The sequence below is a fragment of the Phocoena phocoena genome, chromosome 13, assembly GCF_963924675.1.
Source record: "Phocoena phocoena chromosome 13, mPhoPho1.1, whole genome shotgun sequence".
NCBI classification, from domain to species: Eukaryota; Metazoa; Chordata; class Mammalia; order Artiodactyla; family Phocoenidae; genus Phocoena; species Phocoena phocoena.
Genome location: NC_089231.1, coordinates 49,765,977 through 49,783,337, shown reverse-complemented (window position 1 = coordinate 49,783,337; position 17,361 = coordinate 49,765,977). Strand labels below are relative to the sequence as shown.

The following is a 17,361-nucleotide window of genomic DNA, read 5'->3' as shown; positions in this document are numbered from 1 at the left end:
TAGACAGGGTTCGATCACTAAGGAAGACTCACAGGAACCAAAATGAAAATGCTTACAAATCTGTGGCTTATTGCAGGAAGGGGTTCTGATACAGCATCAGCATAGAGGAAAGATAGGCATCACAGCGCAAGGCTGCTTTACAGTGAGGGGTTTGGAGAAGTCAGGCCTGAGCTCCAGATGTCCTCTTTTTGTAAAGGCCATACATATGTGCTTCCTCTCTAGGACCAGGACAAACTGACAGGGAACACCTTGAAACTAGGGAGCCAGAATCGGAGACTCAGCCAGGGTTTCTTATACCTTGCAGGTCACATAGGCATATTCTTGCTACATAATTGGCCCCAACAGCTCTCTGAGGTCTCATGAAGACCAGGTACAAATCATCTCACTCTTACCAATAAACAATGCTGAAAGCTGGAACAGACTGGCCAGAAACTCCTCAGACTCATGGTTACAAAGCAACACTATTAATCAGCACATTTCATGTCTTGATCTGGCCAACTCCAGGTCTTCTGGAATTATCCCTCACAGCACAGTCTAGCTCCCTGACCTATGAGCAAGGCCTTTTTAGACCTAATGATAACTCTTGGTTTGACAGTAATTACTTGCCTTAAAGCATCATTTAATCACAGAGACAATCAAAATTCACCAAATTGCAAACATCTATAATAACTAACAAGAGGTTGGTATGGATTTAAACAGATGAACAATCCAATAATATTAGCACAGAGTAGCCCAAACTTTCTCATTTTTTGGACTAACTTCATAATACTTTGGTTTCCCTGACTTACAGTAATCTGCACTTTAATGTACACATCTGTTGGGTGAGAGAGACTCTACTAATTGTCAGTCATCAAGTGTAAAGTTTCTTCAGGCCACTTCTCCTCCATAGGGATAACATCATGAGGGAGTTTTAATCTAATCTCACAACATTTGATCAACCACCTCAGTAATATCATAAATTTGATTAGCTTCTACAATATTAAATTTACCTATGATTTGTGTATTACACCATACAGCAGTATCATGGATACACGGTACAATATAAATCAGACATAGTTACATATCATTATTTTGTCCATCTCAATAAAATCTATCTTTTCTCATAGGAATTTAGGTTAGAGACCATGTCTCTATTATTTTAGGACTCCAAACCTCTTGAAAACACAGTCAAATTCCTTTTCTCTGATACATGGCTTGAGAGATAGTGGTTCCCAGTGAGGCGTGTCCCACAGCTGGGTTTATCTCTTCTCCTTGGGGAGCCCTCTAGTCCTGTTTAAAGTTTGTCCAATGCCCGTGAATAATGTTAGAGGAAAAGAACGGTTCGCCCTCAGTTGCATTGTTAAAGAGCGCCTCGAGAGGTCGCGTTCTCCAATTACAAATTTCCGCAGACTATGTAGCCCACACATCTCCCATACGTGAGAATCTCTGGCTCTTGGGCCTCAGATAGCTCAGACTCCTTTGAATTAAGATTCCAAAGAGCCCAGCTGTGCTGATATACAAGCTCGTTCCCATTGCTGAGTTTGGGCAGGTTATCTTGGTGTCTGCTCTGATTGCAAAGCCCATTTTCCCAGTGCTGTGTTGCCATCCAGTTGTCATCCTTAACTTTCCTCCTGGAGGAAAATGCCTTGGAGGTTCCCCATTTGCTCCAGAAGCATTTGTTTTCTTCAAAATATCATTCCTCATTAAAAGTGAATTCCTCTTCATCAATTACTCCTAGCCCGGCTCCTAATTCTCCTATGGCTCTCTTTTTTTAGGAGGCAAAAGCTGTTTGATCCACCAGACCCTCTGTTGACACTGAGTATTAGCTTCTTACATTTAGGAAATAAACCTGGGACCTGATCACATTGACCCCATTAGGCTAAGGTCCCGTGAGTAGTTGTTACCACTAAACCGACTTTGGTTTGGATATGCCATAGAGCTTCCCACAGCCATCCACATAGACTTTCTGGCTTTTCACTCTTAGGAATGTGGGCCCAACAAGTTATAATAAATTCTTTTCCTTTTTCAGTGATCCAAGTGTCCCAATTGTTCCTCTACGTCTTTATGGCTTTCCACCCACAATGCTGGGCAAAGGAGCTATTTTTTTTTTTTTTTTTTTATTTTGCGGTACGTGGGCCTCTCACTGTTGTGGCCTCTCCTGTTGCGGAGCACAGGCTCCAGATGCGCAGGCTCAGCGGCCATGGCTCCCGGGCCCAGCTGCTCCGCGACATGTGGGATCTTCCCGGACCGGGGCACGAACCCGTGTCCCCTGCATCGGCAGGCGGACTCCCAACCACTGCGCCACCAGGGAAGCCCAAAGGAGCTATTTTTACACACAATGTTTTGACAGATGGAACATGTAGAAGATGAACTTTTACTGTCATACTCCAGTACCTTCCTTAAACCTTCACCATCAAAATTAATGGCCATGCAACTGTTCACCTAGATTATTATTAATCAGTGTTGTTCAGATTCAACTGGATATATATTCTCATGGTTTTCTTCCTAACTCAGGTCTCAGTAATAGCTCTATCCTATGAAATGGGAACCAAAAGACATAGCCACCTTAGTATCGTTCCATGTGATTACAGTCAGACCTTCCACCTGTTCCTCCATTATGAGGACACAGACCACTCTCAGAAGTTATATATGTTCACTGGGTTGGCTATTCTACTTCTTGGTTATTCAAAAGAGGAGATTTTGATAACTGAGTCCTTCACCTAAAGGGTATCTGAGTCAAAGCTAAGAGAGAATAATATTCTCATGCTCTATGCTTCTCTTAAGGCACCAGAATTTATTAGATGTTCCCTTTTTAACACCCATTTATTAGCTACCCTCCCCTCAGCAACAATTTCAACTTTCTTCCATTTATCACTACTTTATTTTATTTATTTTTTGCGGTACGTGGGCCTCTCACTGTTGTGGCCTCTCCCGTTGCGGAGCACAGGCTCTGGACGCGCAGGCTCAGCGGCCATGGCTCACAGGCCCAGCCGCTCCACAGCATGTGGGATCTTCCCGGACCGGGGCACGAACTCGTGTCCCCTGCATTGGCAGGCGGACTCTCAACCACTGTGCCACCAGGGAAGCCCCATTTATCACTACTTTAATCCAAACATTTCTCCTTAATGTAGGTCTCTCTGGTTAAGTCACTGGGCTGGTCTATATGGTTGGTACAAGATGAGATACTCCTAAAAAACAAGGTCCTACTGTATGGCATAGGGAACAATATTCAATACCCTATGACAAACCATAATGGAAAAGGATATGAAAAAGAATATATATATAATTGAGTCACTTTGCTGTACAGAAGAAACTAACACAACACTGTAAATCAACTACATTTCAATAAAATAAATTGTAAAAAAAGATGAGATATTCCACGATTTTCCCTTTGGTCCAATACAGAGAAATGGGATTATCCCTTTCAAGAGGCAACAAACATTTGCATAATTAGTCCCAGCTTGGCAAGGTGCAGGGAATAGATAATTCATCCCACTATCTCTTTGGAATTTTTGTATTTAGGTTCAAATTAATATACATACTGCCTTTTCTTTGGAATATTACCAGACTTTGGGATTCTCAATGGTAGCTCTAGTTTTAGGGACTAACCACTACTGAGAAAGAAAATTTTGGCGAAGTAAGGAAGACATATGTAAATTCCTGTAAAGCGTAAACCTTTCTCCTTAATTCCACCACAAAAGTGTAATCATCTATCTAACAGAAACCTATTTTTAGTTCCCCTCACCTTACATTGCAAAACACAATGCTGGAGGTTTGTAAACCAGTGCTTTGCTTCTTTGTCATGCCCATCTTCTTAAGCAGGTGTGTTAGTTAACCATTCCAATTTTCTGTTAACCTACTACTTTGAAAGTGATAAATAAAATAAGTCAACTGAATGTGATACTATTTTACTTACTGTTGCCTGCATGGGCAGTGAACTGAGGACCTTGATCTGAAGAGATGTAGCTAGGAAGGCTAAATTTACTCTAAGTTTCTATCAAGTCTGATATAAGGAGAATGGGATGGAGTGGGGAGAGATAGCTTGCCTCTTGCTTCATCAGAGTCTTTCTCCTTTGGGAAACTATGTATATATGAAAGACATGTAAGTTCTGAACTCAGAGGTATTTACCTTTTTATTACCCAGATCCTATTCTTGGTTTTTGAAGTGTATACCTAAAGAGTACATATGAAGTAGAATTGTCCAATAAGGAAGCTCCAGGCTCAGGCTATGGTTACCAAGTGAGAAAGAAAAGTTTTTTCCCTTCCAGTGAAATTGTAAAGAAAGGGGAAATGCAACCAATTCCTTTTATTCTTCACTAATAAATTTAAAAGCATTGCAAATGAAATTAATAAATTATAGTAGAGTAGAATATATAAATTTCTTTATAATTTAATCATGTCATATAGAATATATGTGAAGTATTTTAATGTAAATTTTTTTTGAATTTTATTTTATTTTTTTATACAGCAGGTTCTTATTAGTTATCCATTTTATACATATTAGGGTATATATGTCAATCCCAATCTCCCAATTCTAATGTAAATTTTGAATGTATAATTTCATTTATAAAATACAAAAATAGGCACAGTTAATTTATGATTATAGATGTCAGGATAGTCTTACCCATGAGGGTTGAGTGTTTCTTGATTTGGGTGGTGGTTACAAATTTATGTTCAATTTGAAATTAATCAGTTATACATCTATAACTTGTGTACTTTATACACTTATGATTTATATACTTTTGTTTGCTTTTTAAATTTTGGCCACACTGTGCAGCATGTGGGATCTTAGTTCCCCAGCCAGGGATCGAACCTGCACCCCCTGCATTGTAAGGTGGAGTCTTAGCCACTGGACCGCTGGAGGAGTCCCGATTTATGTACTTTTGTTGTGTATATCATACTTTAATAAAACAGAATGAAACAAAATGCAGCCTTAGCCCTTAGCAACTTATTTCTACTAGGAGAGACAAGCAAGAAAACCTCCATTTCTGTTGTTCTTCATTCCTTTGTATAGATTCCTATGCCCATTTGGATTCATTTTCCTTCTGCCTGAAGAACTTCCTTTCACACTTCTTGTAGTGCTAGTTTGTTGATGATGAATCCTTTCAGCTCTTATACATCTGAAAAATTCCTTATTTTGCCTTTGTTTTTGAAAGTTATTTTTATTAGGTACAGAATTCTAGGTTGACATATTTTTTCTTTCAGCCCTTGAAAGATGTTGGACTAGTATCTTCTTGCTTACATTGTTTCTGATGGGAAATCTGCTGTCATCCGTATCTTTTTTATTTTGTATGTAATTTTCCCTCCTCTGGCTGCTCTTAAGATTTTTTTTTTAAACACTGGTTTTGAACAGTTTGATTTGATGTGCTTTGTGCAGTTTTCATCATGTTTCTTGTGTTTGAGGTTCATTGAACTTCTTGGTTTATAGTCTTCATCAAATTTTGAAAGCTTTTGCCCATTATTTCTGCAATTTTTTTCTTCTGTTCCCTGCTCTCTACTTTCCTGCAGGGACTTCTGTAGGCATATATTAGGTCCCTTGAAGTTGTCCTACAGCTTAGTGAAGCTCTGTTAAATTTTTGACGGGTGCAGCATCTCCTTTATTTATTTTTTAATTAATTAATCTTTTTTAAAGAAGATGTTGGGGGTAGGAGTTTATTAATATATTTTTTATTTATTTTTGCTGTGTTGGGTCTTCGTTTCTGTGCGAGGGCTTTCTCTAGTTGTGGCAAGTGGGGGCCACTCTCCATCGCAGTGCACGGGCCTCTCACTATCGTGGCCTCTCTTGTTGAGGAGCACAGGCTCCAGACGCGCAGGCTCAGTAGTTGTGGCTCATGGGCCCAGCTGCTCTGTGGCATGTGGGATCCTCCCAGACCAGGGCTCGAACCTGTGTCCCCTGCATCAGCAGGCAGACTCTCAACCACTGTGCCACCAGGGAAGCCCTATTTTTTAATTTTTATTGGAGTATAGTTGATTTGCAATGTTGTGTTAGTTTCAGGTGTACAGCAAAGTGAATCAATTATACACATACATATATCTACTCTTTTTTAGATTCTTTTCCCATATAGGCTGTTACAGAGTACTGAGTAGAGTTCCCTGTGCTATACAGTAGGTCCTTATTAGTTATCTGTTTTATATATAGTAGTGTGTATGTCAATCCCAAACTTCCAATTTATCCCTCCCCTGAAGCTCTGTTAAATTGAAAAAAAAATTCTCCTTTATCCGTTTTTTATTTTGGGTAGTTTACTTTGCTATATGTTCAAATTCACTAATCTTTTCTTCTGCAATTTCTGATTTGTCATTAATCCGTTGTAATGTATTTTTAGTTCAGACATTTCAGTTTTCATTTCTAGAAATTTGATTTGGGTCTTTTAAAAATAATTTTATTTCTTTATATATCTGTTTAAAAATATGGAATACAGCTATAATAACTGCTTTAATATCCTTCTCTATTAATTCTAATATCTATGTCAGTTATGGGTGGTTTCAACTGATTGATTTTTCTCTGCATTATGGGTCTTATTTGCATGCTTCTTGGCATGCCTGTTAATTCTTAATTGGATTCCAGACATTATACATTTTACCTTGCTGGGGACTGGATATTTTTATGTTCTATAAATATTCTTGAGCTGTGGTCAGAGCTTCCATTAACTGGTTTGGTCCTTTCAGATCTTGCTTTTAAGATTTGTGAGGCAGGATCCAAGCAGTATTCAGTATAGGGCTACCTATTTCTGACTACTGAGGCAAGACCTTTCTGAATATATTACCCAGTGCCCCGTGAATTGAGTTTTGTCAGTCTGGCTGGTGGGAACAAAGTCTGTAACTGGCCCCTTGTGACCCCTGGGTATTGTTCCTTCTAATCTTTTTTGAGCGGTTCTTCTTCCTGTCTGAGAACATTTCCCCACATACTGTGCTGGTCAGTACCCTGGTAAATACTTGAGCAGGGCCCTTTGCAGCTCTGAAGCACAGAGTTCCATAATACCCTCTATACAATCACTGTTATCTACACACTCCTCTGTTGGCCCAAAGAATTCATTAGGGCTTTTAGCTCCTCACACCTTTTTTTTTTTTTTTTGACTGTGCCACTTGGCCTGGCATGTGGGATTTTAGTTTCCCCACCAGGGATCAAACCCTCTCCCCCTGCAGTGGAAGCATGGAGTCTTAACCACTGGACCACCAGGGAAGTCCCTTCCCTGACCTTTCGATTATCATTTTCTCATGGAAGATGCAGCTTCTTAACTGGCTTCAGAAAGAATGGGCGATACCGGACTGGTGACAATTTTTACGCAAACTGGGCTTTCCCATCCTCATCTATTCATTCATCCCATACTGATTTATTTTGAACCAGGCACCCATTTAGGTGTTGGGGGTATATCAGTGAAAATACAGACAAAAATCCTTACCCTCATGGTGCTTGTATTTTTCCTGGGATCAGGGGTGGGGAGAGGAACGTAAACAGTATAAATAAGTAAATAAAACTACATAGCATTTTAGAGGTTGATCATTGCTACTGAGAAAAACATAATAGCAGGGAGGAAATGTGTTAGAGGTAGAGGTTGCAATGTAAACCTCAGGGGTACGGCTCACTGAGGAAGATGCATTGGAGTAAACAAAAGGAGCCTCTGAGGGAAGAGTTGTTCATGCCCAGGAAACCCATGCAAGAATCTGAGGGTGTGTGTACGGTGTATTTGATGCCAGATAGGGTGGAGCAGAGTGAGCTAGGGGTGGAGGGAGTAGCAGAGGGCTTCTTCTCTCCTCCCCCTGGTTCCTTCACCTCCTTTTTATTTGCTTTACCATCTTCTTTTAATATAGCTTGTTTTCCCTCACTCCCCTATCTTCCCACTGTCACAATTGGTCATGCCAAAGACTTATGGCTCTTTTCAAGGACCTGGCTATTCGTTTTTCTTATCAAGTCTATTTGACCCAGAAGCATGACTCCAGAGTGGAAGTTATGGAAACACCTAGGAGTGGGTATATCACAGATGTATTTCAGGTTCATGGTTTCAGGTTCTGAAACTCCTTTGGAAGGAGCCGCAAAGCCACTCAACAAGACAGAGGAACTGAGCGTGACGTTCGTATTAAACCATCCCAAAAAACTCAAGGTGACAGCAGGGTTTCATTAAAACAAAAGGAATAGACTTGAGCCTGTTTTCAATTAACTGCTATTTCAAGCAGCTCCAGAGGTTTTGAACACACCTTTCTCTTTTACCTAATTCAGAAAGTTTGTGAAAAACATTATCAATAAATAGACAATGGCATCTGTAATGCAAATGACTGGTGGCATCCCGCTCTTCTTTCCCATCCAGGGGAGGAAATGAGTGTGTATGTGGAAAATGCTCCTGTCGGGAACATTGGAAGCCACAACTCTGGGCCAAAATATAATAAATTTCTCTGTTTTGAAGATACTTTGATTTATCTCAGGTGACCCTGAGATACCACGGGTGCACACACACACACACACACACACACCCCTTTGAGATGGAAGGCACCATAAGGAAGCTTAAAGAATTACACCCATTATCTTGTAATAACCTATAATGGAGTATAATCTTCGAAATCACTGAATCACTATGGTGTACACCTGAAACTAACACAATACTGTAAATCAACTATACTTCAATTAAAAAAATAATATGCCAGAAATATTTAGAATCCTAAAAGATATATATACACACACACATATACATACATACACATACAGTTAAAATGTAAAACAAGCAGGCAATTTGAACTACAGGTAAGAACTGACCATACAACTCTTCTCAATGGTGTCTTGTCTCTCATATTTGTATGTAAATCTAGGTACAGGACACTAAGTTCTGCATTTCCTTACACTGGTTCTAAAACAACACCTTTATATCCTCATGTCTTCTTTTTTTTTTTTTTTAGGTTGTTTCCCTCGCTTGCCTATTGTAAATAGTGCTTCAATGAGTATTGGGTGCATGTATCTTTTCGAATTATAGTTTTGTCTGGATATATGCCCAGGATTGGGATTGCAGGATCATATGGCAACTCTATTTTAAGTTTTTTGAGGAACCTCCATACTGTTTTCCATAGTGGCTGTACCAATTTACATTCCCACCAACAGTGTAAGAGGGTTCTCTTTTCTCCACACCCTCTCCAGTATTTGTTATTTGTAGACTTTTTAATGATGGTCATTCTGACTGGAGTGAGGTAGTACCTCATTGTTGTTTTGATTTGCATTTCTCTAATAATTAGCAATGTTGAGCATCCTTTCATGTACCTGTTGGCCATCTCTATGTCTTCTTTGGAGAAATGTCTATTTAGGTCTTCTGTCCATTTTTGATTGGGTTGTGTTTTTTTGTTATTGAGTTGTATGAGCTGTTTATATATTTTGGAAATTGAGCCCTTATCAGTCAGATCATTTGCAAATATCTTCTCCCAGTCTGTAGGTTGTCTTTTCATTTAGTGTATGGTTTCATTGCTGTACAGCAGCTCATAAGTTTGATTAGGTTCCATTTGTTTATTTTTGCTTTTATTTCTATTGCCTTGGGAGACTGACCTAAGAAAAACGATTGGTATGATTTATGTCAGAGAATGTTTTGCCTATGTTCTCTTCTAAGAGTTTCATGGTGGCATGTCTTTTTTTTTTTACAATAATTATCTTTAAAATATACATTAAAAAATTTTTATTTTATTTATTATACAGCAGGTTCTTATTGGTTATCTATTTTATACATATTCAGTGTATATATGTCAATCCCAATCTCCCAATTCATCCCACCACCAGCACCCCTGCCCTGCTTTCCCACCTTGGTGTCCATACGTTTGTTCTTTACATCTGTGTCTCTATTTCTGCCTTGCAAACCAGTTCATCTGTACCATTTTTCTAGATTCCACATATATGCATTAATATACGATATTTGTTTTTCTCTTTCTGATTTACTTCACTTTGTATGACAGTCTAGGTGCATCCACATGACTAAAAATGACCCAAATTCATTCCTTTTTATGGCTGAGTAATATTCCATTGTATATATGTACCACATCTTCTTTATCCATTCATCTGTTGATGGGCATTTAGGTTGCTTCCATGACCTGGCTATTGTAAATAGTGCTGCAATGAACATTGGGGTGCTCATGTCATCTTGTGTTGGGAGAATGAAGGGTTTCCTTCAATCTTTCCTTTCCTTTCTTTTATCTTTACTATTGTTCTTCATGATAGGTTAACTTGGTTCTCATATGGAAAATGGGAATTCCTGCCAAGTACCTTCATAAAATATGAAGATATCCAACAAAATAAGATTTCAACCGAGCGTCCACTTAATAGATTATTTTCTTAGTGAGTAGACCACCTGTCTGAAATGTCAATACAACTGAAAACCCCTATAAGGCTAAAGGAAAAGGAACCCAGTTCAGTCATTTTCCACAATGAAGCAGTTTCTGTGCTGAGTTGAATCACTCAGGTATTTGTTCATTTGGTGAAGGGTAGTAGTTAAAGTCAGGGGTTATGAAATCACATTGCTTGGTTTCAAATCCAATTTTTCCCTTACTTGGGCTAATAATGTCTCCTTTCTGAACTTCAGATTCCTTACCTGCTAACTCAGCATGGTGCCTACCTCACAAAGTTTCTATGAATGTTAAATGAGATGATATATGTAATATACATAGCACAATGTCTGGCATCTGGTAATTGCACAATACCTATTAGCTGTTATTAATTTCCTTGAGTTAAACGTGCGAGCCATTGGTCAACCCTGGATGTTGTGAAAAATACAAAGATCGACTTCCCACACAGTCCCAGTCCTCAGGAGAAACAAGTTGACATATGACAACGATATAAAGTAGGATATATTTGTACATGAGATGGGGAGAGATGAGTGAAGTGCCAGGAGAGGGCAAGTGACAGAGGGGTCACTTCTACCCAGGAAGTTCCAGGAAAGATGATAAGGAGGATGCCACTTTTTAAACTAAGTGAAGAATTAGAAGGAATTAAATAGACTTCTCTGTAGAAGAGAGGAGGATATTCTAGGAAGAAAGAATGTTGTTGGCAAAGGCAAAGAGATGTGACAATGTGAGATGTATAATGGGGGAAGGGTGGCCCATCCTGTTTGGGTTGGATCATGAACACAAAGATGATGTGTGCTGTACATGGCTGGAAATACATGTTGGGACCTGAACTTAATTTGGAAAGTAATAAGAAGCCATTGAAGGTACAATGTTTGTGACAGCTATTTTAAAAATGGTATTTAAAGAATGTGTATGAGATCAGTCCTGAGTTTGTTGATGAAATACCATGAACTTCTAAATTATAATCAAGATCTTTTTGGTCAGTTCAGAGAGTTCATTGTGTTGTGTTCCTATGTCTCTTCATATTCATTGATATGTGCTATTTTTCTTTACCCTCATTTTTACCCTGTACAGGTGTGATCTCCATTCCTTTGTACATCCCTCACAGGCTGTTCAACTGGAAGTTTGAAGATAACATCTGTGCATTTTGGCTCACTATTGACTATCTTTTGTGCACAACATCTGTGTATAACATTGTACTCATCAGCTTTGCTCAATACCAGTCAGTCTCAAATGCTGTAAGTCAAAATATTAATTTATCCTCCTTAGAAGATTATATACTTGTAAATTTTGGGTCCCCAAGCAAAAAATTTTTTTGTTTAATTGGCAAAACTTAGAGAAGCCTGTTACCCTTTTGTTATCTAGCACCAAGTTTTCATTGGGGCTTAGTGAACATTTTCTGTGTGATTTGGTTAGGTCACTCCCTTATGTACCACTAAAATGGGAAGGTGTCCACCAAAATCCAAGGCAAGTTGTGAGAAGTGGTAAATTGAGTCCGTAGTAGATTGGATATGCATGAGTCTCACAGTAGGTTCATCTGTTCAACTCCTTAGACAACTTGAGACCTGAATGTTTTCTTCAGGATGGAACTTGGTGGGTGATTAGAAAGACTCCCAGACTTCTGAATGTCGCGAGAAAATTAATTTTGAATGACCAAAGGAAAAGACAGTATACAGGGAAGCTATAGGTTATACAGTAGCACTAACCAGAAACTAACCAGTGCCAGTTTAGGACCCATGCCAAGAAAGTCTGAACTTACCCAAGATTTAGAACAGTCTCATCAACTAGCTCATGACAGTTCTTAAGCTAAATTTATCAGCAATAGAATAAAGGAGAGAATAAGGTTGATGTTAATAAGGATGAGGGATGGGAAGAGGTCACAGAAACATGGATGGTGATCTGAAGTCTTTGAGACCTAGATGGGAAACTTCCTTCACTCCTGAGTCCCAGGGATCCAAATGTGTGGGAAACGACTGTGTGACAGGGATTTTGCTAAGGACACAAAACTGAATCTCCAGAGTCTTTCTTTTTGAGGAGCATAACAGTCTAATGTGGAGACAGATCCATAAACAAAGGGACTAAGTGTGGTGCTGGAGGCATTGAGAGGACAGTGACAGTTTTGTCCTGGGAGAGGTGTGCAGCTTGGAGGCAGACAGGATCGGGAGGGCGCACTGGACAAGGCAAGGATAAACTGCTGTAACAAAGAGACTCCAAAATGCTGAGACCGGACAAGACAGAAACTAACTTTTCTCTCATAGAACAGTTCAGGAAGATGGGAAAGCTCTGCTCCAGGAACTCACCCAGGGACCCAGGCTCTGTACCCTCTAGAGCAGGGACCTATGGTGTCTCTTGCAACTGCTCAAATAAAACTTCATTATCCAAACAGGTGGTGGGCCACACTTGCTCCATGGACAGTGGTTTGCTGACCCCCACCCACCCTAAGTCATTAACCTCCTCTGCACGGTCCAAATCATGCTCTTGTCACTCCAGGTTCTAGAAAGGAAGGGCAAAAGGCAGAAGTCCAGGGTAAGGGATTTTCTTTTAACCAAGTAGTGCAGAATCACACAATCATTTCCACTCACCTTTCATTGGTGAAATTTAGTCATGTGGTCTTACCTTACTGCAAGGGAAGCTGGGAAGTGTGGCCTCTAGCTGAGCTGCCATATGGTGAGGAAGAAGTAGAGAATGGATGTGGTGGGACAGCCAGACACTTGACATTGAGTACTTTATTTGTACCAGAGTCCACTGCAGTTTGTTCTGGACGAACTCTGGAGAGAGTACAGATCAGTTTGGATTAGCCATCCAGAAGCCTATAATCTCAGATTTTTCAAACAGATAGTAATCCATTATTGAGTCATGAAATCAGTTCAGTGGGTTATTATGTCACTTTTTCGTAGAATGAAAAAATATGGAAAGAAGTACAATAGAACTTAAGTCAGAGTATAAAATATCAGAGTACCTTGTTCATAATAAAGGTAAGTATTGTTTATGAATACTTCTGTCTGTATACTTCATTAGGGTATAAAATGTATTTCTTACTTTAGGTCACAATCAAAATGTTTGAAAAGCAGTGCTCTAATTAATAATCTTTCTTTAAATCTTTAATTTGTACTTTAAAATTTTCTTTTCTTTCTGGGTTTTCTTTTTAATCTTCACTGAGTGTTCCTAGTTAGTGTTCACTGGGACATTTCTTCACGGAACATCCAAGCTCTTGAGGCAACCTCAGCTTTGTGTTAGGGTAAGGGATGGCTTGCCCAGTTAGAAAAAGGGTTTAGAAGTTACAGAGAGTTGAGGAGTGATGTCCAGAGAGAAAATAGGCGGGCTTGTTTCTTGGTCTTGCCCTGAGAAATTCCCCTGGCAATGGAGGCTGTAAACTTGGTGAGGGCTAGGTCAGCTGGATCCGGGTCCCTGGTACACAGCACAGAGTCAAGTGTAAAAAGTGCTCCATGCATGAGTGTATGAATGCTCACGGGGGTGCTCAGGCAGCACTCCCACCTCTGTTGGCTGAGTTCCAACACAGCTCTATGAAGCCAGAAGGAAGCCTTTAAAGACCACAGGAGCTCATAGGAAGTGATCATGCGGAATTGAGCTCTTGCTGTAGCTAAAAGTAGAGGAGACATTGTAATAGGGGAAGGCGGCAGGCTGGGCTTGGGAAATGGAAATCTGACAATAGTTTGGGGAAGGAAGGCTCGATGCACATGGCAGTGCATGACAGGCACTTAGAACGGCTCTGCAATCCCATCTCATTATTAATACCAGCAAGTTCCAGGGGTTGCTCTGCCTCCCAAAAGAAACCGGATTGACGGAATGTTTGGATATCTTATTGAGGTGGGGAAGGAAGCAGGGTAAGAGACAACATCCTGAATAATGGACATATTCTGTAGTGGGTGAGAAGTGGGCCACTGATGGATTTCAGGGAGGCACGGGCCTGGATTTAAGCAATGCTTGAACTGTTATCTGTTAAAAATGCTACCCAGAGATGAAGAGATTGGCATCATCTTCTCAATTCCCTTGGATGTCCATTATCCCATTTGACCTTATGCATAATAGAAAAGAGATTACTTTCCAGCATATTGCATCATATCATTACAAAGGCTGAACAGAGCAATTAAAAAACTAAATGCAGTTTATGACCATCTGGGTATTGTTACCATCTTCATAATCATTAGATTTAGCGCAAGTATTAATTAGTGGTATGAGAAGCAGAAGGCAAAATAATGTATTGTACATGTGAGCTTGTGGTCAGCACCATAGGCACTTTAGCTTAGCCTCAGAAATACCAGTAATTTGGAAAAAGCCAAAAAAAGAAAAAGAAAACCCCACGTCTCTGCATTTTTTAAAAATAATTTTTTTTTTTAAACCGGCCTCCTTTTACCTCTAGCCAATTGGTGAACCCTTCCCAGCATGTACAATCCATCAAAGAAAGACAGTGCTGGGCATTGTTACACCCCTTTAATAAAAATTAGAAACCACTTTAGAACAAGACTTGAAAACTCACAGAGAAAATAGCACTTGAGAGATGGTGAAAGGGAAGTGTGTTCCAACTTCACGGGTAAATCATTTCCTTTCCCTTGAGTGCAAAAGGCAGAAAAACATGGAATATTTGGGCTGGAAGGAAACTTACTGATCTAAAAGGTGTCCAGACAGGTTGTGTGCTCTAGGTCCCCTTAAGAAAGTCTTGGGTCATACGTTTATCCCTCATACAGTGTGGTTGGCATTTTAGATTTCTTATAGAAGATTTCAGAATCAATCAAAAGTCATGGGTCTTGTGATCCAAGAGCAATCCTCCCTCATAGAATCCCATTTTCCCTTACAGAAGACTGTCCTTGTGACCAAGTGGACTTAGAACTTTCTTCACCCCTATAAAAAGACCGTGGCACTCACCACAGCCATGTCTCTCCAGTGGCTGGCCACCACTGCTTTGGCACCATTTTTGTCGGGTAGATACGTTTGTAGAAAGAAATGATTTGGTCACGCTCAGTAACACTGTAGTATCTCCCCACAGCTGGTTTAAACTTTCTTTTTGTGTGTCATCTTGTGGGAGTAACATAAGAGTTCTTCTCTTTTTGACCCCACCTGGAAGGCTCAGCATAAACGGCAGAGTAGATTCTTCCTAAATACTGGATATAGAAAAGCCAATGTCTTTTAAACTTTTCTGTGACTTCCGTGATAAATGCATTTTACACTATGATTCAGTACATACATTTCTCGTTCTCTATGTACATCTATATTCCCAAAGCAAAAGTTTCATCAAACAATACATATCTTTAGGATGTGTGATGCATTCTGACACTGATTATTCCAATTCATTAAAAAAATTGCTGCTCATGATCCAGCTGGCAAGTTAAAAACACTGTGAAAGGGCTTCCCTGGTGGCGCAGTAGTTGAGAGTCCGCTCTGCCGATGCAGGGGACACGGGTTCGTGCCCCGGTCCGGGAGGATCCCACATGCCGCGGAGCGGCTGGGCACGTGAGCCATGGCCGCTGAGCTTGCGCGTCCGGAGCCTGTGCTCCACAACGGGAGAGGCCACAACAGTGAGAGGTCCGCGTACCACAAAAAAACAAACAAACAACAATAAAACACCGTGAAAACAGGCATTTAGTTTCAGTTAACAGTTCAGGTTAGTGTCTGTGGACTAGGAAGACTGCATTCTTATTTTAGATATTGACCATGACATTTTCTATAGTGTCAGAGGTTTAACCTTGAACTGCTAAGAAAGTCTACATCTTGGCCCAGGGTCCACCGAAATCGAACCCTCTGCCCTGGCCCAGATCATGTTACCCAAATTCAGTGAATATCCCTGCTTTGCACATTCCTGAAACTCCTGAGGGCCAGTGGTATGCTTTGTGCAATCAACATATACTCATTGTATTGAAAATAACTTACTTGGTTTCTTTTAGGTGTCTTACGGAGCTCAACACACTGGGATCTTGAAGACTGTGGTTTGGATGGTGGCCGTCTGGGTAGTGGCCTTCTTAGTGCATGGGCCAATAATTCTAGTTTCAGAGGCCTGGAAGAATGGGAAGGGGGATTGTGAACCTGGATTCCTAACAGAATGGTATATCCTTGCCCTCATGGTACTCTTGGAATTCATGATCCCAGTCTTGTTAATGGCTTATTTCAACATGTATATTTACTGGAGCCTACGGAAGTGTGGTAATCTCAGCAGGTGGCACTCTAGATTCACTTCTGTCTCTTCCAGTAGCTATGGACGCTCATTCAGGAGTGGACTGTTTTCAAGGACATCTTTTTCTAACCCAGAGGAAGCAGCAGCATCCCTTCGTTCGGAGAAACCAAGAAGAAACAGCAGGCTCTTGTTTTCCTTAACAGCCCAGCCAAATAGTGTAACTGCTTCCAAAACGGGCTCCCTCTCCCATTCAGATTCCCGAGTTCTTCAACAAAGGGAACATCTTGAGTTGTGCAGAGGCAGGAAATTAGCCAAGTCACTGGCCATTCTCTTAGGTGTTTTTGCCACTTGCTGGGCTCCCTACTCTCTGTTCACAATTATTCGTTCAATATCCCCCCACAGACCTCAGTCTGTCAGCAACAGCTGTGTATGAGTTCACATTTTGGCTCCAGAGGTTCAATTCCTTTGACAATCCTTTTTTGTATTCGCTGTGTCACAAGCGTTTTCAGAAGGCTTTCTTGAAAATATTTTGTGTGAAAAAGCAGTCCATACCATCACACAATCGGTCAACGTCCTCTTAATCTTTGTGCCTATATAAATTTCAGTCTTGCTCTCACCTAAATGAATCTGGCTTTCATCTTGCCCTTTCCACTCTACTGAAAAAATCCAGAAAATCATAACACTTGAAAACTTAGAAAAAAATACCTGGAACCTAGAAGTCAGTGGAAAATTATTCCGGTGAATAACAACAGCATAATTAGAAATTGACAGTAATATTTTTGTAAACTCATAATCACAAAAGCACTATATTTTTCTTAGTCATCACCTCTTCTTTGTCTTTTAGATCTTAAATAACGTTGATTGTGAAATTCAAGAATTTTGGTTTTCTATGTTCAGTGTTTGCTACAGTCTTAAGCGAATTTCCCTTTTTTATTTTACAGTGATGA

At 40.1% G+C, this 17,361-nt stretch overlaps 1 protein-coding gene across 1 annotated transcript; it reads left to right on the top strand.

Annotated features, from left to right (window-relative positions):
• The first annotated feature begins 11,060 nt into the window (after positions 1–11,060).
• On the top strand, positions 11,061–16,995 carry HRH4 (histamine receptor H4). Its single transcript, XM_065889458.1, is given in 4 exon segments — positions 11,061–11,130; positions 11,362–11,525; positions 16,188–16,838; positions 16,840–16,995. Coding segments are annotated over 4 exon segments (1,041 nt in total).
• Positions 16,996–17,361: the final 366 nt, after the last annotated feature.